The sequence below is a fragment of the Marmota monax genome, unplaced genomic scaffold (genome assembly GCF_021218885.2).
Source record: "Marmota monax isolate L192 unplaced genomic scaffold, Marmota_monax_Labrador192_F-V1.1 WCK01_AAM20220418_F8-fsc01230, whole genome shotgun sequence".
In the NCBI taxonomy this organism is placed as follows: domain Eukaryota; kingdom Metazoa; phylum Chordata; class Mammalia; order Rodentia; family Sciuridae; genus Marmota; species Marmota monax.
In genome coordinates, this window is record NW_026693667.1 from 46,066 (window position 1) to 64,071 (window position 18,006).

The 18,006-nt window shown below is 32.9% G+C and overlaps 1 protein-coding gene across 3 annotated transcripts in view; it reads right to left on the reverse strand.

Annotated features, from left to right (window-relative positions):
* Window positions 1-18,006, reverse strand: part of LOC124103342 (transcription factor RFX3) — a 76,545-nt gene that overhangs the window by 46,054 nt on the left and 12,485 nt on the right. For all 3 annotated transcript variants that reach the window (XM_058584186.1, XM_058584187.1, XM_046459919.2), the window contains exons 3-6: window positions 17,373-17,492; window positions 6,079-6,200; window positions 4,289-4,401; window positions 227-342 (exon numbers count right to left, since the gene is read on the reverse strand). In XM_058584186.1, coding sequence (XP_058440169.1) covers window positions 227-342; window positions 4,289-4,401; window positions 6,079-6,200; window positions 17,373-17,492 — 471 coding nt within the window. The remainder of the gene's footprint in view (window positions 1-226; window positions 343-4,288; window positions 4,402-6,078; window positions 6,201-17,372; window positions 17,493-18,006) is intronic.

Here is an 18,006-nt window from a genome sequence, read left to right on the forward strand (position 1 = left end):
ATCAATAAAAATGGGAGCTATATATGTGTGTGTATAAATATATATATACACACACACTGAAACCTCAAGAGAGCAGTTTGTGGTTTATTTCTAGGATGGCCAAAACATTAATCTATTCACTTTATTTTATCAGTAAGGTTCACAACTGGTATACATATCTCTAATTCATTAGCTGTAACACCTACTCACTCATGAAAATGAATTGGAAAAGCATATTGATTCTGACCTTGATTCGGTAATAGTAGTGCCATCAGTTGGAGTAGAGGGAGAATAGCGCCAGAATGTTTGCCACAATTTTTCTATCAAGCTAAATTGAAGATTCACAACAACATCCAATATTGCCTATAAAACAAAATGGTATCAGTATTACCTCACAATATTACTTACCGGGTAGGTGAAAGAGCCTAATGAGACTTTATATGGTAAATATCTCATTGGGTTCATAAGTTAACAAATAGTGAAACTGAACTAAATTTTACCAATGGAAGTAAACAAAGTGATTAACTAGAAAATGAAAGGAAAAATAACTCTTGTAAAATTAAGCAGGATAACTTGTATTCCTTCTATAATGGCATCATATCCTAGCCTCGCTTTCACCTTTCTTTTCTTCTCCATTTTTATGCTTGTTTTTCTTTTCTCCATTTTCTTCCTTATTTTTCTTTTGTTCCCTTTCCTGCTGCTTCCTTCTGCCTCTATCTATTCTCAGACCAGGAACAGTATAGCAAGTGATTAATTCACATTTGTCCTCTTTGGGCTAAGTGACCACTGGTCATCAAATGGGGCACAAGAGTGCAGAGGTGCTTCTCTATGGAAAATGGAGTTAGGGTTGAATTAACTCTTCTAAGGCCACTGACCAGGATGTTCCTAGCCAGAGAGAGGCTTTAACAAAGTATACAGTCATCAGGCCTTCAGAGGATGGCACCTAACTGGGTAGAAAAGGATACAAGAAGCACCCTCCTTTGGTCACACAATGCCTTCCCTTTAACATCAAAGAATCTAACCCATCTCTGCACACTTCCTATAGAGAGCAGCTTTAAGACTAACCCCTTTTTATCCCAAGGGTCCTCACCTTCATTTTCTCCTTAATTTTAGTTTTTAGAACCATTTTCCAGATGCATCAAGGAATTTTCCTTTTCTTTATTTTCTTTGTGCTTTTTATTAAATGATGCTAAAATATATTACTTTTTCTATTAACTATGATGATGACCAGATTTAATCTCACTCTACCATTACAATTAATTTATAAATTAGCTGTTAGATATGAAGCCAAAAGGACACTTATTTATGAAAAGACACACGATTCTGTGAATATTTTGAGCCTTTAAAGACAGAGGTAACTTATATGTATGTATAATGTGGAGTCATCAAAAATTGAGAACCAGAATACGTAAAAGAGCCCCATCAAGATCTTCAAAATTCACGGAAGGCAGAGAAAATTGGCCAAGTAGAGTCTGTCTGAATATTTTGGGCAAAAAGAACAATAATTTATATTCTATAATTTAATAATTATAGAATGGTGCTATTTATGTAGAGATAGCCCTATACATGATACACAGAATAGCTGACTTAAAAACCTAAGGCTAACTCAAATATTTAAAAAAAAAAAAAATCTGTTTAGAGTTACTCTTTTGGGAATGAGTAGGGAATGCTGCAAGTAGTTAGTTGGACAGTGAAAATGAAGTCAATACATTCCTCAGCAACATTCAAAAATATAAAACTGAACTTTGAGCAGGGAGTGGTAGCATTTGTCTGTATTCCCAATTACTAAGCAGGCTGAGAAAGGAGAATTGCAAGTTCAAGACCACTCTGGGAAACAGCAAGACCACATCTCAAAAAAAAAAAAAAGTTAGTAAAAATTAAAACAAGCCCTAAAAATAAAGGACATACAGATGTCCCTTAGCCCAAACAAAAATAAAAACTTTCTCCAAAAGCAAATTATTATAGTTGCTTTCCAAAAATGCAGTTTAGGCATACCAAGAGATATCTCTAAGTGTGAAGCAGCTATTATATTTTACATACCTCTACTATGAGACTGTTGTAAGAACACTATCTATGTATATGTTAAAAGAAAAACATATAGCTGGAGCAAATTGTGTAGAAAATTGTACTTGCTCCTTATATAACAAAACTAGTGACATTTATAAAATCTTTGATAAACAAATTATGAGAATTCCAAATAATAAGCAAAGTAGGATTATTACTCTTTCTTTAAAAATATAAACTGTAGGAAATGTGCAATAAAGTAAGGTAAATAAAGGGGTTCAATGCATCTTATATTCAATATATCCTTGAATTAAATAATCTCAAATAACTCTTTTGAAAAGGACATCAACATCAACCTCATTTGAGGCAGTTTTACAAATGAATAAAACATTTTATTATTTGTCCACCCACTTTAAGATATAAATTAAAATAATTCATATTACACTGCCTTAGGGCAAAGGATTATTTACAGGACTGGACATGAGATTTAGGGAGCTGTATTTCAAAAATGTAAAAGTCTGAGAGGAAAAAATAATTAGAGTATTTCTTTTCTATGTACAACACCCACCCCATGAAAAGTGGCACAGACACTTGTGACTTTGAAATGAATAGGGATTATTTTATGGGCCATCATTTCCCACACAGATTAATTACTATACATGTCCTATCTCTTCATGCAGAGTATATTTATTCCTGACAATTGGTATGTTCATGAAAACTTTATAATCCAAAACATATTTTCACCTTATTGGAGGAGTCTCTTACTTAGAATAATCATACTGCAATTCTTTAGGAAGTAAATAATCTTACAGTATATTTATGCTCAAACTTACATTCTGAATAAATATGAGAAACTTTTTTTAAAAATTCAAACTATATTTTTACAGGCTGGTTGCTTAAAGCAGGGTTCATTTGAGCACAGAGAAACAAAAACTTGTTTAGAAAAAATTGTACACAAACTTTCATTGAATTTGATGACAGCTGTAGAAAGAATTTTTCCCCATGTATATAAGGATAATCCAGAAATTTTCTCATCTTGGCGAAAGCACAGCAGTCAAAGGTAAATGACACTAAGTAGCTTTCATCATGCAAAGAAATGTTGGGAACTGGTAGGGAATACTGAAGAACATTTCTGGCACATACTCTGCTAATAAGGAGAGAATTCACCCTGGTTGTCAATAACTTAGCATCCTTGACGAATACTTCGATTCACCCAAGCAATTCTTATTTCTGGAGTGGGAAAAAAAATCTGTGAGTGTTATAAGCTGAAACTTCTTACTGCACATTGCATTGTCAGCAGTCAGGAGGACTATCCCAGATATTCAACGGATAATCTTCAACTTTTAAGCAAATAACAAATATCCTTGGAATACAGCTATTTAAATTCTAAATAGAATCCTCTTCCAAAAGAAGAAGCACTTAAGAAAACTCTGTAATCCATGATGCCTTCCCTACCAGGTGAGCTGCAGATTTATTAATATGCTGGCATGCAGAGAGCTCACCTTCTAGACTACATCATGTGGGAAGGACAATAGGAACAGGGATAAAAAACACCAAGAGAAACTTAATTGACCACAAAAAATGAAACAAAATTAGAGCCTCATGCTCCCTCGAAGGAAAACCTGAAGTGCTTTATTGAACATTTCTAGAAATCATTTTTAATAGAAATACACCATGGTGTAAAATTCAAAAGGATAAAGGACACACTAAAAAAATCAGTCTTCTGATTCCCAGTCACTTGGTTTCCTTTATAAAGACAATCACTATTAACATTCTCTTGTTCTTTCTGGAGAAAGAACTTAAAAGAAAATATGCTACATATAGTTTTACACTATGATTTTTCCTTTAACATTAAATCCTGGCACTTGTTCCATTTTAGTATATTTAGAGTTGTCTGTTCTCTGGCTGTACAGTACCAGATTTTTATCTAGTTCCGTATTAAATATAGCCAACCTTTTAAATTAAAAAGAATAATGCAGCAAATTCCCTGTACACTTGTCTTGTCACCCATATGTAAGTATTTTTGTAGGATAAATACCTAGAAGTGGAATTGCTGCATCAAAGGATTCAGATTAGGATAGGCTTAAGAAATGGAGAATAAAATGTACTCTCACTTTCCTGCATTCCTCACCTCTCAACTCTGAGACAAGAAAGAAGAAAAATGAATTTATTAGTGCTCAAAGAAATGCTCAAAAGAATTAGTACTAACTTCATGTGTACTCTAGGAAAAAGCTTGATTATTTTGCTTTAACAAATTTTCTGGCAAAACTTAGCGCATGTTCATACCACGTTTGAAAAGACTTACCTCACAGTGCTCTCGATAAAGACTTTGCAGTGACTTGATATCCTCAAAGGTAGTACCATCTGGCAGAGAAGAGATTTCAACTTCTCCAAACTCTGGAAGTGCTCGAGATGCATCTGTTACCATGACAACATAACAGAAAAAAGCTTCTGTGGATAGTGTCAATTACAGATTAATGAGGAAAAATTTCAGAAGACTAAAAAGAAAAAAAAAATTAGGTCAGAGGGCCAAAGAACAAGGACTTTTCAAATTAATATTTTGCAAGCAAAACTTAACAACATGATCAGCACAAAATATAAGAATAGAGGGTACACACTTAGGAATTTTTAGAAATCAAATTTTCACTCCAGTTATATCAGAAATCCTACAGCCCAGGCCTCTATTAAAAGAAAATATTTCAAGCTTGCTGGTACCAAATTTAGTTATTTTCATTATCATGCTACTTAACTGCACAAAAATAAATGTAGCCTTAAATTTATTATGTTCAGATAATATAATCAGAAGCCAAGAGAGTTATGAAATACAAAGAAAACCATAAAAATAAAGTTAAATTTAACAACATTAATTTGATGTAATGGATGATACTATTGTCCTATAACTAAATTACCTCTTGTAACATGAACATGGGATCGGCTGTTGCAGTACAGGACTTTTTGCATTTGATAGGCCTATTCCAACATATATTACATGATTGGTACTTCGCCCATTATTCTTCTGCATTCAAATGACTGTGAAACTTGCCTCCACAAAGAGAATAGGGGCATGATTTAGCCTTCCCTTGAGAGGAAGGCATAATTTACATAGTCTCTTTCTGTTCTTTTTGTTGTTTTTTTTTTTTTCATTAGCTCTGGACAATTATCGTAAATACACTTTGGTGCTTGCTTTATCATAAACTCAAATATAAATGTGGCAAGTAAAACTGCAGAACTGTATTTAGTTTTAGCTTTTAGGCAAAATTCAGGACATGATTTCATTATTTTTTGACATTATTTGAAATTAATTGAAAGCTCAAGGGTCCACAAGACTATATCTGAGGACTTTAATTTGGGAAATACTGCCATATTTTCAACTTCAGTAATTATTCCAATTTGAGAATCTCTTCCAGTTGTCTTTGTTGGAAAGTGCATATGGATACATATATACACACACATAGGCACACACACTCTCTGACTGCATCTATGCAAGTTGATATGTTGTATGAACACTGTGCATGCTCATCTCCAGAAGAATTCTGCATTAAATTTAACTGCTACTTTTGCTCTTAGGCTATGGCAGTAATATGTAAAATGTTGTAGTTCTACTTCCTAATTCTTTCAATAACAAGAAACATAGACACTATCTAAAAATTACAAAAATAGAAAGTACTAGGATCAATGTAAAAGAATAAATTACTTTTTTAAAGTTTAATACAATTTTCTTCTAATCTAATACTGTCTGCAAATACAACTTTGTACACAGAAAAAGAGAATTCTTTTTGGTCCTTGAAATAACTACTGCAAGTAAACAAAGCATAATTTTAATAACATAAGACAATTAATATAAATTCTGGAAAATACTTTTATAGCCTTTAATGGATTATGCATTTCAAAGTCCTACTTTGCTCAAGACTTTTAAAAATAAAGTTCAAGTGGGAAAGTAGAGATGAACTAGAACTATATGATGTACATAGTTTCAACACCAAAACAATCTTTCTATGTAATTAACATCTGTAACGGACATTGTACTGGGAGAAAAGAATTATTGTTCTCTTCAAAATCCCAAGAGCAACTAATAGGCAGTACACCTTAACATACCTAAAAACTGTTGATGATGTTGACTTTGGGCAATTACAGTTTGCTCAACAGATGTGCCTGTCTGTTGACCACTTCCTGTGAAACCATCTGCAACCCCATCCACTTTCTGCATAGGCTTGTACCTAAAAATATTAGATGGAAAAAACAATTATTCCTTACTTTTTTGTACTATCTCGAACTCCAAGGCATTCAGTTGTAATTTATCTTTAATGTCTCATGATAGTTGTAGGAATTTTTTTCCCTTAACAATTTCATAAAGTTAGGATGTAGGCATTTTTTCCCGAATAGTGAAAAGAACAAAGGGGAAAGAATAACAGGAAAAGGAACCATGTTTGAAAATCCAGAAATTTACATAAGAATGAAAGAATTATGAGGTATTTCTATGGATGGCAACAGCAGATGTCCAGGCTTCTAGTATTAGTACATATTTTGAAAACTTTTAGAGGCCAATGGATCAAGTTAGAAACATTTTTAATACACTGGAACTTGAATTTGAACTAAGATCTAGGAGCCTACTGGGACCTAAAAAATGTTGATGAGTGGCTTTCAACTTATTAGTATTTATAAATATAATCAGTCTATAAATCTCATCATACTGTTTTCATATTTCCTAAAATCTCATATGCATCTCAACACATTCATTTCTCTAGACTCTTATCCACATTTGCAAATACAAAGACTATGTGCATCCTTTTGCAGCAAAATACATGCAATAATACATCTACAAACCTAGTTTACCAAAATAAAAGAAAAAAGTCAGCTACAGCGTGTATTTATCTTTAGATCTTATTTATATGACCTTATGTGCTTTTCATATTGCTAAAATAGAAAAAAATGTACATCAGCAGCAAGCAGAAAAAGAAAAAAAAACTTTTTAGAAGAGAAAAATCATATATAAAACATCTCAGGCAAGTCTTCTAGGACAAGTGTACATAAAATAAGTAAGCGGCAGCTCTAATTTCTTCTTTTCTCAGATTGTAAGTATTTTTCTTCATTTTAGAAATGAGAGAAAAGAATTTTTAAATAATCTACAATAAACTTATCACCTAGAAATAGCTTCATTCCCATTATCATATTTGTCCTTCCTTTATTGCTATTTTCAACTGTGTTTATAAACATAAGAACTAGATATTCTCACCACCTACTTAACCCTTGTTTAAACCAAAATTCAACTACATCAATAGTGTGAAGTTATTGTAAATATCAGTGCCCCTAACTTGTGATTACTATATACTTAGAGATGTCTGTACTCTGACAACAGGTATGAAATGAATGGATCTGGTGAAGCATCGCACAAATAATGCTCAGGCTACTTAGGAAATGATTCAGACTTTCATGTTATCAATTATAACTTAGAAAAATGAAACTTTCATGAAAATTTCAAAGTTTCTCATAGTGATATTGACATTTATTTTTTATGTTACAGTAGCTTACAAACAACTATGGAAAGCAAAGATAAGTCAAAGATGAGCCGGGTGAAAATGGTACAACTCATCTCATTCTATGGTTATAACTTTAGGGATGACCTCCTCAACAACAAAATATTAGTTGGTACTTTCTAATATAAAAATATACTCTTTTATTTATTGGTTCTTTTAGTTATACATGACAGTAAAATCCATTTTGACATAATTCCACAAGCATGGAATATATCTTGTTCTAACTTAGGAATGCAGTACCTCTCCTTCCTTTTCTCTCTCCCCACCATTTGCTCCCTTTCCTCTATTGATATTTCTGTCATTTTACCCATAGTTATTTCTTTTAAGTAATTTCTTGTGGATATACATAATGGTGAGATTCACTGTGTATTTTTTAAAATTTGCATAAAGAAGTTATGCCAGACATTTAAACCTACTCTTTTATTGAATAGAAAAATCTTCTGGAAAGTCCCCCCCCCCCCATTCAGGACCATACCAAAGACGATGGAAGATGTGTTAGAAGTGTCATTTATGAAAAATCTAATGTTTTTTCTGCATTTTTTCTTCTTAATACTAACCCTAACCCTAACCCTTTGTGAGCCAAGTACTTTGTGTACTTGTGTAAGGAAGCAGTTACTTAATCATTCTGTTCTAGCAGACTTGAATGATTACATTCTTATTTCATTTAGGGAAGTTTCTTATTCTCATTTATTTTTAAATTTGATTTTAGCTCTTTTTTTCAACTATGAAATTTTATATCACTAACAATATATCTGAAAACTGTTTATGTTTCTTAATTTAAGTTAGTGGAGTTTGGAATTCACAGAGTTTAACCAAAGTAGTTAAAGGAATCTGAATCGTTTACGCCGGAGAAGAGGGAAAAAAAATATTTCCTATAGACTTTAACTTACTAAGTTTAAATGTGAGTTTATAAAGTAATTATGATACTCTGCCCAGCTGTGCTTTATAATGTTCCTTTGCCATATATAGCACCTAGTATTAAAGACATGAAACCAAGGACAAGTGGGGAAAAAATGTCATATACTCCTCTTAGAATAAGTTTTCTGAGGACAGATGCTATGCCACAATCTACCTGCACACAGTGCTTAGCAAGCCTATAACCTACAAGCAAAATTACCTTCTTCTTTAAGAAGACAGCATTATCATTGTATCAAACACAGTGTAAGTGTCTATGAGTAGGAGATATTGTATTTTTAATATGCAGTCAAAATCACAATGAATCAAAATTGATGTATGATGTTTAATAAGATTGAGTGGGAAGCACTAATTAGAGGTCTACTATATTAAGTGGGAGATGGCAAATGCATCAAGGCCAGCTTACAAGGAAAGAAGGAGATAAACTGACAAATCCAGGAGAAAATGTATAGGTCAGTACTTTAGAAAAGCTCTTACATAGTGGGGATGAAGGGAAACACAGAGAAAATACAGTCAGAGCTGGGAAATGAGTGCTTTTATTATAACCATAAGAATAAGGATAGAAAGATGAATAGTAGATTGAAAGACAGGCACAGATAATACTGTATGGGTATTTCCTTGGTGGAAGTGCTGTAAACCGGAAACTTATATTGTGACTCATGCTAGACTCCAGGGACAGAGTTCAAAAAGCTCTACGAAGAATGGCACCAGCAAGGGCAGGGGGTTGCATTAGTGTGAGCCTGAAAGTATGGAAGAGCTTCTAGGTAATGTTAACTTTTGCTTTTCCTCTTTGTTAAGTAATGAATCACACAGTGGCACATTCAAAGTTTATTGCTTGACACTGGATTAGTGCTTGCAAGAAATCCCCAGAAACCAGAAACATTGGGCAGCAAGGGGCTGGATGTTCATCTGCCTGATTCCATATTTAAGAAAAACATTCTATCTCCTACCGTCATCTCAGAGGTTTGGGTCTTCCCAGAAGAGAAGGGAGTTTAACAAGGAGTCAAAAACAACCACATTAACAATAGGCTAAACAAATACCTATACCTATAAATTAAATATGTAAAATACCTAAAAAATTCAAATACAAAAATTCAAATATCAAGGCTCACTCAAGACCTACCTAATAAAATCTTTGAGAATGGGGCTTAGCAACTGGTATTACATGCTTCTGAGATGTTTTCTAGGCAGCATGCACAGTCCTAGTCCATAGGAGCCTCTTGACCCAGTAAGGAGTCCTTCAGACCAATGTTGTAGAAATATACCCATTAACATTAGAGAAGAGCCAATTTTCAAAAAAAAAAATTCATCAGTTTTCTATTTCCCCCATGAACTAAATTTGAAATACATGATAAATATCTTTAAATGGAGAATGAATGATTAAGATAACTTTTCATTTTATCATGCCATCAGTTAATCTTAACATACTTTTAATGAATTTAACAAATATTTATTGAGCATTTACTATACATAGGGCACGATAAGTTCAGGGTTTTTAAAAGGTTCAGTATAAATGATTTTTCTCTAAGTTTTTAAATATTCTATTAACATGATAATTCTACATTATTTAATTCTGGTTGAATTTCAACTAAATTTTTAGCAATGAAACAGAACTTATAGTTTCTTGCCTCTTTGCACTCTTTACAAATCATTTATAAATATTAAATTATAAAAACATTCTTTCTATTGAAAACAAACAAACCCCTCTGTGTTGAATTCTTTAAAACCTGAACTTTCAGTATTTAAAAGTATTATCCTTCCTTTACCCCCATTTATTTTACAAATGTATGCTCTTGAGTTATGGTGTGTTCTTGATAATGACCTGCACTGCATCAAAGGAAGAAACAGCTTTGGATTTCAAAATTAGTAAGAGGCAAACGATCATTTTAACAGCTTGCAACTCCATGGGCAATCAGAACTAAAGTTGTTAATGATTAGGAAATGAAAGAAACTCTAATGTTTTAATAGCTGAGTATATGCATGAAACCTGCCACTAACACAGAAAACTTAGAAAATTATTAGGAATCTTCCCCCATGGGGTTACCTATAGCTATTATTTAGGACTTGGACATTTGCAACTCTACTGTAATCATAATATTCTGTCAGTAATCTACAATCAAGGATAATGAAACAGTTCACTGGAAGACAAAGAGTAGTATATGTTTACCATCACATTCAATCAACTGTACCAAGTAGAAGAGTTTTCAATAAACTAAATGAAACATTTGGAAAGTCCTTTCAAAGCAGATGAAATATACACATGCAAAATATTAACTCTACAGGCAGAGTCATTATTATGTTCATAATATATGAAAGTACATGATCACTGATTTGCATAAATAAGTAAAAATGATGACCTGACAATCAGGGCAAGAGGCTACAATTTTCTATGACTAGAAGTTTCTTTTAAACCTCTTTTGAAAAACTGCCCCAGAAAGTCTTTAGATTACCTGATGTATAAAATGAACCAAGTGATATAAACATGAATAGATAAGAAAAAAGTACCACTGTGTGAAGAGATTCATTCTTTCAAAACAGTAACTGACTCTTTGATGCCACACTTAAATATACATTTATATTTATCTAAATGATAGAATTCTCTCTCTTGAATTCTGTTGGTAGCTTTCAGAGTATGTATCTCTTCATTAGTTCTAGATTTATAATTGAGCAAAGAGAAGAGAAATAATTAAATTTAAATGTATTTTCCTAAAAATACTTTTAGTTGTAGATAGACACAATACTTTTACTTTGTTTATTTAGTTTTTTTATGTGGTGCTGGGGATAGAACCCAGTGCCTCATGCTAGGCAAGTGCTCTACCATTAAGCCACAGCCCAAGCCTTAAACGTATTAACTGCAGCAGGGAAAGGAGATTGAGGCCCATGGCTAAAATGAAAATGAATGATCCAGAGGAATGGATTATTCATTAATTCAATGAATATTTATAGAGCACTGAAATGCAATGTTGGATGAGGCAGACATGATTCCCTGATCTCATGAATTTCTTCATTGTGTCCTTTTAGTACAGGTAATTTACAGTTAAATATCTAGAAGAATATATTCTTACTACAAATATATATGCATGCCACATTTTTTACCTACAGTTGGCTTGTTATGGTTTAGATCTAGCAGTGTCCCCCCAAATATTCATGTGTTAGACAATGCAAAAATGTCAGAAGTGATTATGAGAGTTTACAACTTCATCAGTAGATTAATCCACATGATAGATTAGTGATTTGAATAGACTACTAGGTGTCAACTATAGCCAGGTGGGGCATGGCTGGAGAAACTAGCTCACTGGGGGTGTATTCTTGGTGAATTATATCTTGTCCCTGGCTCCTCATGCTTGTGTGTTTCCTCTCTCCTCTCCCTCAAACTTTCCCCTCTCCTTTATTCATTCTCTCTCTCTTTCTCTCTCTCTCCCCCCCTTCCTCCCTCCCTACCTCTCTCCTTCCTAGTTGCCATGAGGCGAGCAGTTTTCCTATGCCATGTCCTTCCACCATGATGTTCCATCTCACCTCAGTCCAGTATCCTGTGACCTTGGACAGAATCTCTGAAACTGTGAGATCAAAATAAACCTTTATTTCTCTAAGTTGTTTCTGTCAAATATTTTGGTCACAGCCATGAGAAGCTGAATAACACATGGCTCTTTCTGTTAAACAGATTCCAGAGTGATACCCCTCCCCAACTTCTTTATTTGGAGAATGACAATCTGGCTCTACCTGATGTCAGGACACAGAAATAAATTTAAAAAAAAAGAAAAAGGTATCTGAATCTTTATCTAGGAAAAAAATAAATTAGTGAGCTTTTTGCGTGCAGCCCAAATTAAGTGGACCTAGTTTCCTTATCAGTAAATAACAATATAATTGCCAAATGAGATCTTACAGATAAAGTGCTTTACTTTGTATGAACTTAAAAGAACATTTTAGGTGTTCAATAAATACTTATCAGGAGAATAAGTTAGTGGTGACTGTTACTATTATCAAACTTTACATGAATTACTATAGTTTGAAATTACTGAGTTGTGATTATTTATAATTTTCCGGACTTTAATGGAAAATATGGTCATTTCATCATGGAGTACCACAGTGCACATTGAACATTTTTAAATGCCAAGATTTCTTATTTGTCTCCAAATGCACAGGCACCAGATCATCTCACTAAAGATGCCTGCCACCCTCATTGCCTCAGACCAATTTACTTGCCCTAGATGCTTAGCTCTGTGATGATCCCAGGGAACTCACGGTCTAGAAAATAATTATAAACTATTAACATTAATCAACGTTGAAAACCACAAGCATAGAGTATAAAGAAACAGAAGCCAAACTTGTCTAATTGCCAGGCTGCATTTTCCTCCAAAGCACCAGAATATTCCTAAAGATTATTTCTCTAGTACTTATAATAATGATGATAATAATAATAATACTTCCTTTCTCCTTATATAAATACAAATAATCATAGACAAAGCAAAAACAGTTTTGCTATAACATCTTTTCACAGGACCTCTCTTGGCTTCCCCTTCAGTGCCACAAAAGTTCTTTCTTTCACAGAATTCAATTCCTGTGAAGAGACCATGCAAATAGGTAGGAAGTAGCACATTTCCTAACTTAATTGAAATATACTCATTAAAATGTGTTTTCTCCTTCCATTTTATGAAAAAAATATTATATGTTTCTGAATAGATTATATTACCTCTTTGACAAGAGAATTGGGTTCTTATCTAGGTTGTTATATGATTTCAGATGTTATTCCCCTTTATGGACTTCCATTTTCTTATCAAGAGGATGGATTGAGGATTGAGAATTTTAGCTCAGTGGTTAAGGGCTTGTCTACCATGCAAGAGACTCTGGGTTTGATCCCTGACACCACAAAAAAAAAAAAAAAAAAAAAAAAAAAGAGTGAGTTGGACTAGGCCATCTCTTCTTTCAGGTTCTAGCATTTAGAATCCTGTGCCATCTCTTTTAGATGTGATGCACATATTCTAATGCAACTGACAATTGATATATATATTTGTTGAAGAAATGATAAATGCAGTTTAATATTTTGAGAATGGCTACTGGAATCAAACACAGACAAGCACATTGTCAAAAACACTTGGCTTCATTTCACTACTTTTGCTACTAGGATTTGGAAGAATAACTAAAATATAGTGCCAATATTCTTTATGTACTTCTTTTAAATATTAAAAAGAAACTGAAGCAAACATTTTTACTTAGTTTGTAGAGCTGAAAATTACTGATCTCATTTTTGTTCTTTGATAACCTAAATTAATGTTGTCTAAATTAGGGAAAGCAAATTAGTCCATTAGTGAATCTCTTTAAGAACTTAAGATTACCTCATTTAAATGCAAATATTATTTTTATAAGAGATGTTTTCAACAGAAGCTATTAAAATTATACATTCTTCCTCTTCTTAATTACCCAAAATGCCATCAATCTGCAAAGCAGTTTTTACATTGTGTCAGACTAGATTGTATTCTCTAGAATCTTACTCTAAGGGCTTACCGGAGTGCCTGGGTCCATTTGTTCGCCACTGAATATCAACAAACTACTGTAATGAACAACTCAAAAGTAAGCAGAAGACCCTGTCCACTTATACTTCCTTTGCCAGCTGTCGTATTCCATGGTTGCCTATGAATCAAGTGGGCCTTAATCTGTACCTTTATTTTAAGTAAATGGTTTGAGGATGGATATTTCTTTTCAAGTACATGAAACTACAGACTCTGTGTGACATCTGCTTTTCAGTCAGAAGCACTTTCCATTTATTTCCAGACTCATGGCTATGTTCCATGATTTGCGGATAAGTGGAAATTTCCTCTATGATCCTATTAATCTTCAAATAAGATTCTGCATATAAAGGAGCTAAAGATAATATACAACCATATAAAATAATAATAATTACATCTCTAAAAGTACTTTAATACCAAATCCACTAGAAAAATTTACAAATTAAACACCTGAATTTAATTAACAAAATAATAACTGAATATACTTGAATTTTTTCATTATAAGAACACATGAAACATGTGACTATATAACATGGAAGATGTGCCCACATGGATATATTCAATAATCATGAAGGCATTTAAACAATCTGAATATTCTGCCATATTAAATACCAGTACCTGCTATAAAATATTTTAAACCTTTCACATATCACTTGCATTTTAACATCATGTGTAAGTTTCTTCTTATACAAATCGTAATACATTCAATAGAATCATTTCACTTTTGGAATCATCAATTTTTAATTGTTTAAGGCATAAAACAAATGATACAATAAGTTCTTTTTCCATCATTTTAAACAAATATGCTTAACTTCACCCTTACATCCAGATGCAAGGAGAGAAACTCTCTTCTATCCAAGTACTTCTACACAATGAAGTAACTGGGTTCAGTTGAGGCCTACGCAGGTTGTCAGTGAAGAGTCTCCTTCAATGAGACAACTGAAGCTTCCTGCTCATCTCAATAAAGAAATCTGTGCAATTGACAACGCTAATGCAATCATTTATCAAGACAGAATTTCAAGAGCAACCGTCTACAATACAAAACTTGCATCATCAAAAACACAAATGAATGAAAAGAGGGTTCAGTACCTAACACTCTTATTTCACAAGAAAGCATATGATAAGAAATTCAAGTTGGTAGAATTTATTAATATTACTGAGAATTTTATATCACTTCCTAAATACATACATATTGCATCTGTTTCTAAAAGCAATTATGGAGGTTGCAGAGGTTTTCATAGCTCCTTAACTTTGATAGCTCTGGAATCTGTTTCATAGAAGACCTTAGAAACTGTAGCTCCTACTTGAGTATTTTAGGCTTTTTATAAAAAAATGTTCTATGAAAACCTACATTTTCATGAAAGCTAAATCATATGAAGAAGTAGGTTTTAGCTCTCTTAGGTATAATTTAACAAGGTTTTGCTCATAATTATTTTGAGTATGTTACTTTTGAATCAAGCTTTTTTCTTTTTTTTTTTTTTATTTCACTATAGCCACAATGTGTAATGTTGCTATGCATGAGGGTAGAGATCACATCAGCAAGTAAGAGCTGTAGCCGCTGCTACTAGTAAATAGGAGAAAAATTATAATCCAAGACAATAAGTAACAGTTTATTATAACTCATTCAAACACTATCTTCAACTATATAAGGTTCTACTCTATGATTCATTCTGTTAATTGTTTGGACTCCTTCTTAATATATTTCATTGGCTATATTTAAAAAAATATGAATCCACTATTAAAAACAAAATTGAGAATTTATGAATTAAAAATCTAAAACTCTTGAGATACCTCTTTATAAAGCAAATCTTGAACTGAGTCTGCAGGCTGGAATACATACACTGGAAATTATCACTGTGTTTAAAACCACTTAACAAGTATCCTTACCTCCAGTCTATTCCCATTAAATATGTCTTGCCCCAAATCAAAAAGTCATCACTCTAGAAAAAATCAAAGTTCAATTGTTTTGCTTCAAAGCCTTAAAAAGCTTCAAAGCTATGTTCTGTACAAAAACAAACTTATTAGCTTTATATACAACTATATCCCTTAATATATGATCCAAACTGCTTTCTAAACTGCATCTCCCAGTAAGCTATTCTGTCATCTCTTCAATGTTCCTTTTGCAATACCAACCTCACTAAATCATGGGCCATTTACTAAAGACATCATAGATATTATCCCTAGGTGACTTTGTTTACATGTTCCTTCTGCCTGAATATTCCCTTTTTTTTCTGACTCCTCTTGGTCTCTCTGTACTGAAGAGCACTTCTCTATGAAATTTCCCAATCCTCACTCTCCAGAGTTTCCTGAAAATTACTTTGTAGTTTATAGTTTCTTGACCAAAGTTATATTTTAACATGTCTCAGACTGCATTCCTTTTCCCCTCCCGATTTTCCCATACATCTCTACTTTTAATGTTTTAACCTAAGGTAGAAACTATGTCTTATCCTCTGCATGCAATGCCTAGCACACAAAAGAGATTCAATGTTTGCTGATTAAATAGATGAAGGACTACTGTGTGATACATTCTTTTTCTATCAGTGTCTTAGAGTTAGTGCTTCTTATTAAACTAGTATGGATGTGGAGAACTGGCCAAGTCAACTAGATTAATGGATTAGGATTTAAGCAGAGACCCCCTTTTTTCCTACTGAATACAATATGTTAGGTTGAAATAAAAAATAATAATTACAGGTATGGCTGAGTGATGCTGGTAAAAGGAGGAAGGTTTTTTTTTGTTTTTGTTTTTCTAAATTTTGATATTAGGCACATGGGACTGACTAGAAAGTCTTTGGCTAAGAAACGGAATTATGGGCTTGTGCAAATAAATCATTTCTGGGATTCATCCGTAAAGCAGGGTTGCCAATGCTTTGATTGTCAAAAGGCTATGGGACCAGACTAGATTGAGGTATTTTTCACTCCTAAGATATATTATCCTATTATCCATCCAGTCATCCATTCATGAATGCTTCATATCTCTTATGACTCCAATATCTGCAATTCTATATTAATAAAAGTTGGACTCAAAGAAAGTGTTAAAGTCCCAAACATTCTGCAAGACTTCATACTTAGTCAAAAGGAATGATATGCAGAACAGCAAGTGAGAAGCTCATGATAATGAAACAAGTTCTCCTGCTGCTATATGCTTAGGTGTGCTTCTGTGTTTTATGTTTCACTTCCCTGTCTGAATAGTTTCGGAGGATTGGATGTTACACTTAACTTAAAAAGGGCCAAAAGGATGAAAGAATAAATATTTTCTTTAAATGTGGAAAACAGGAACATTAAAATTCTAGAACATTTAAAAGTTATCTATGGTGAAAGTTTGTCAACAGCAGCCACATTCATATGCACTTAGGTATTTGTTCTGTTCAGAAAAAAGTGATCTAAGCAACTTAGAAATATATAGCTTTGACATATCAATGATAACTCCAGAGTCTACCTTTGCTTCTGTTGCATGGGTTGTTGTCTCATAGCCATATACTGCATATCTTCTTGCAGACGATTAAGAGGAGAATCTGGCTTGACACGAATTCCATAGTAATGGTACTTGGAGTTTCCTCTTTATAAAAGAACAACATTGGAAACACAAAGTCAAACCAGTATCAACCACAGGGAATGTCCATTTAATTTCACATTTTGAAAAATCAGGTAAAAGCAGCATACTAATCTTATATATTTTTTATTTATCTTTTCCTGATACCTATTATGTTTTTATAGTGAGAACATCTGAAGAATCAAAATAAGATTCTGAGTCAATCAGTTCAAGACCCTAAGATAAGTATTTTGTTTTCAAATTAATATTTTAAATGTAATTTAATGTGGGAAAACAGTTTTGGCCAACAAAAATTCATTAATAGGATAAAGGACTGTACATTAAATATGAATTTGTAAGTGGCAAATTAAGAACAAAGAAAAATTCTACAGACTTGGACAAGTTCAACATTTTTCTCTTTATCATAGGAATGATGAAATAAGATAAATTTATTATAGGATGTTGTAGTGAAACATTAGTATTTTTAAACTTAAAACAAGATGATATTTTTTATTTTGAAACACATTTTATTAGTCTCTGT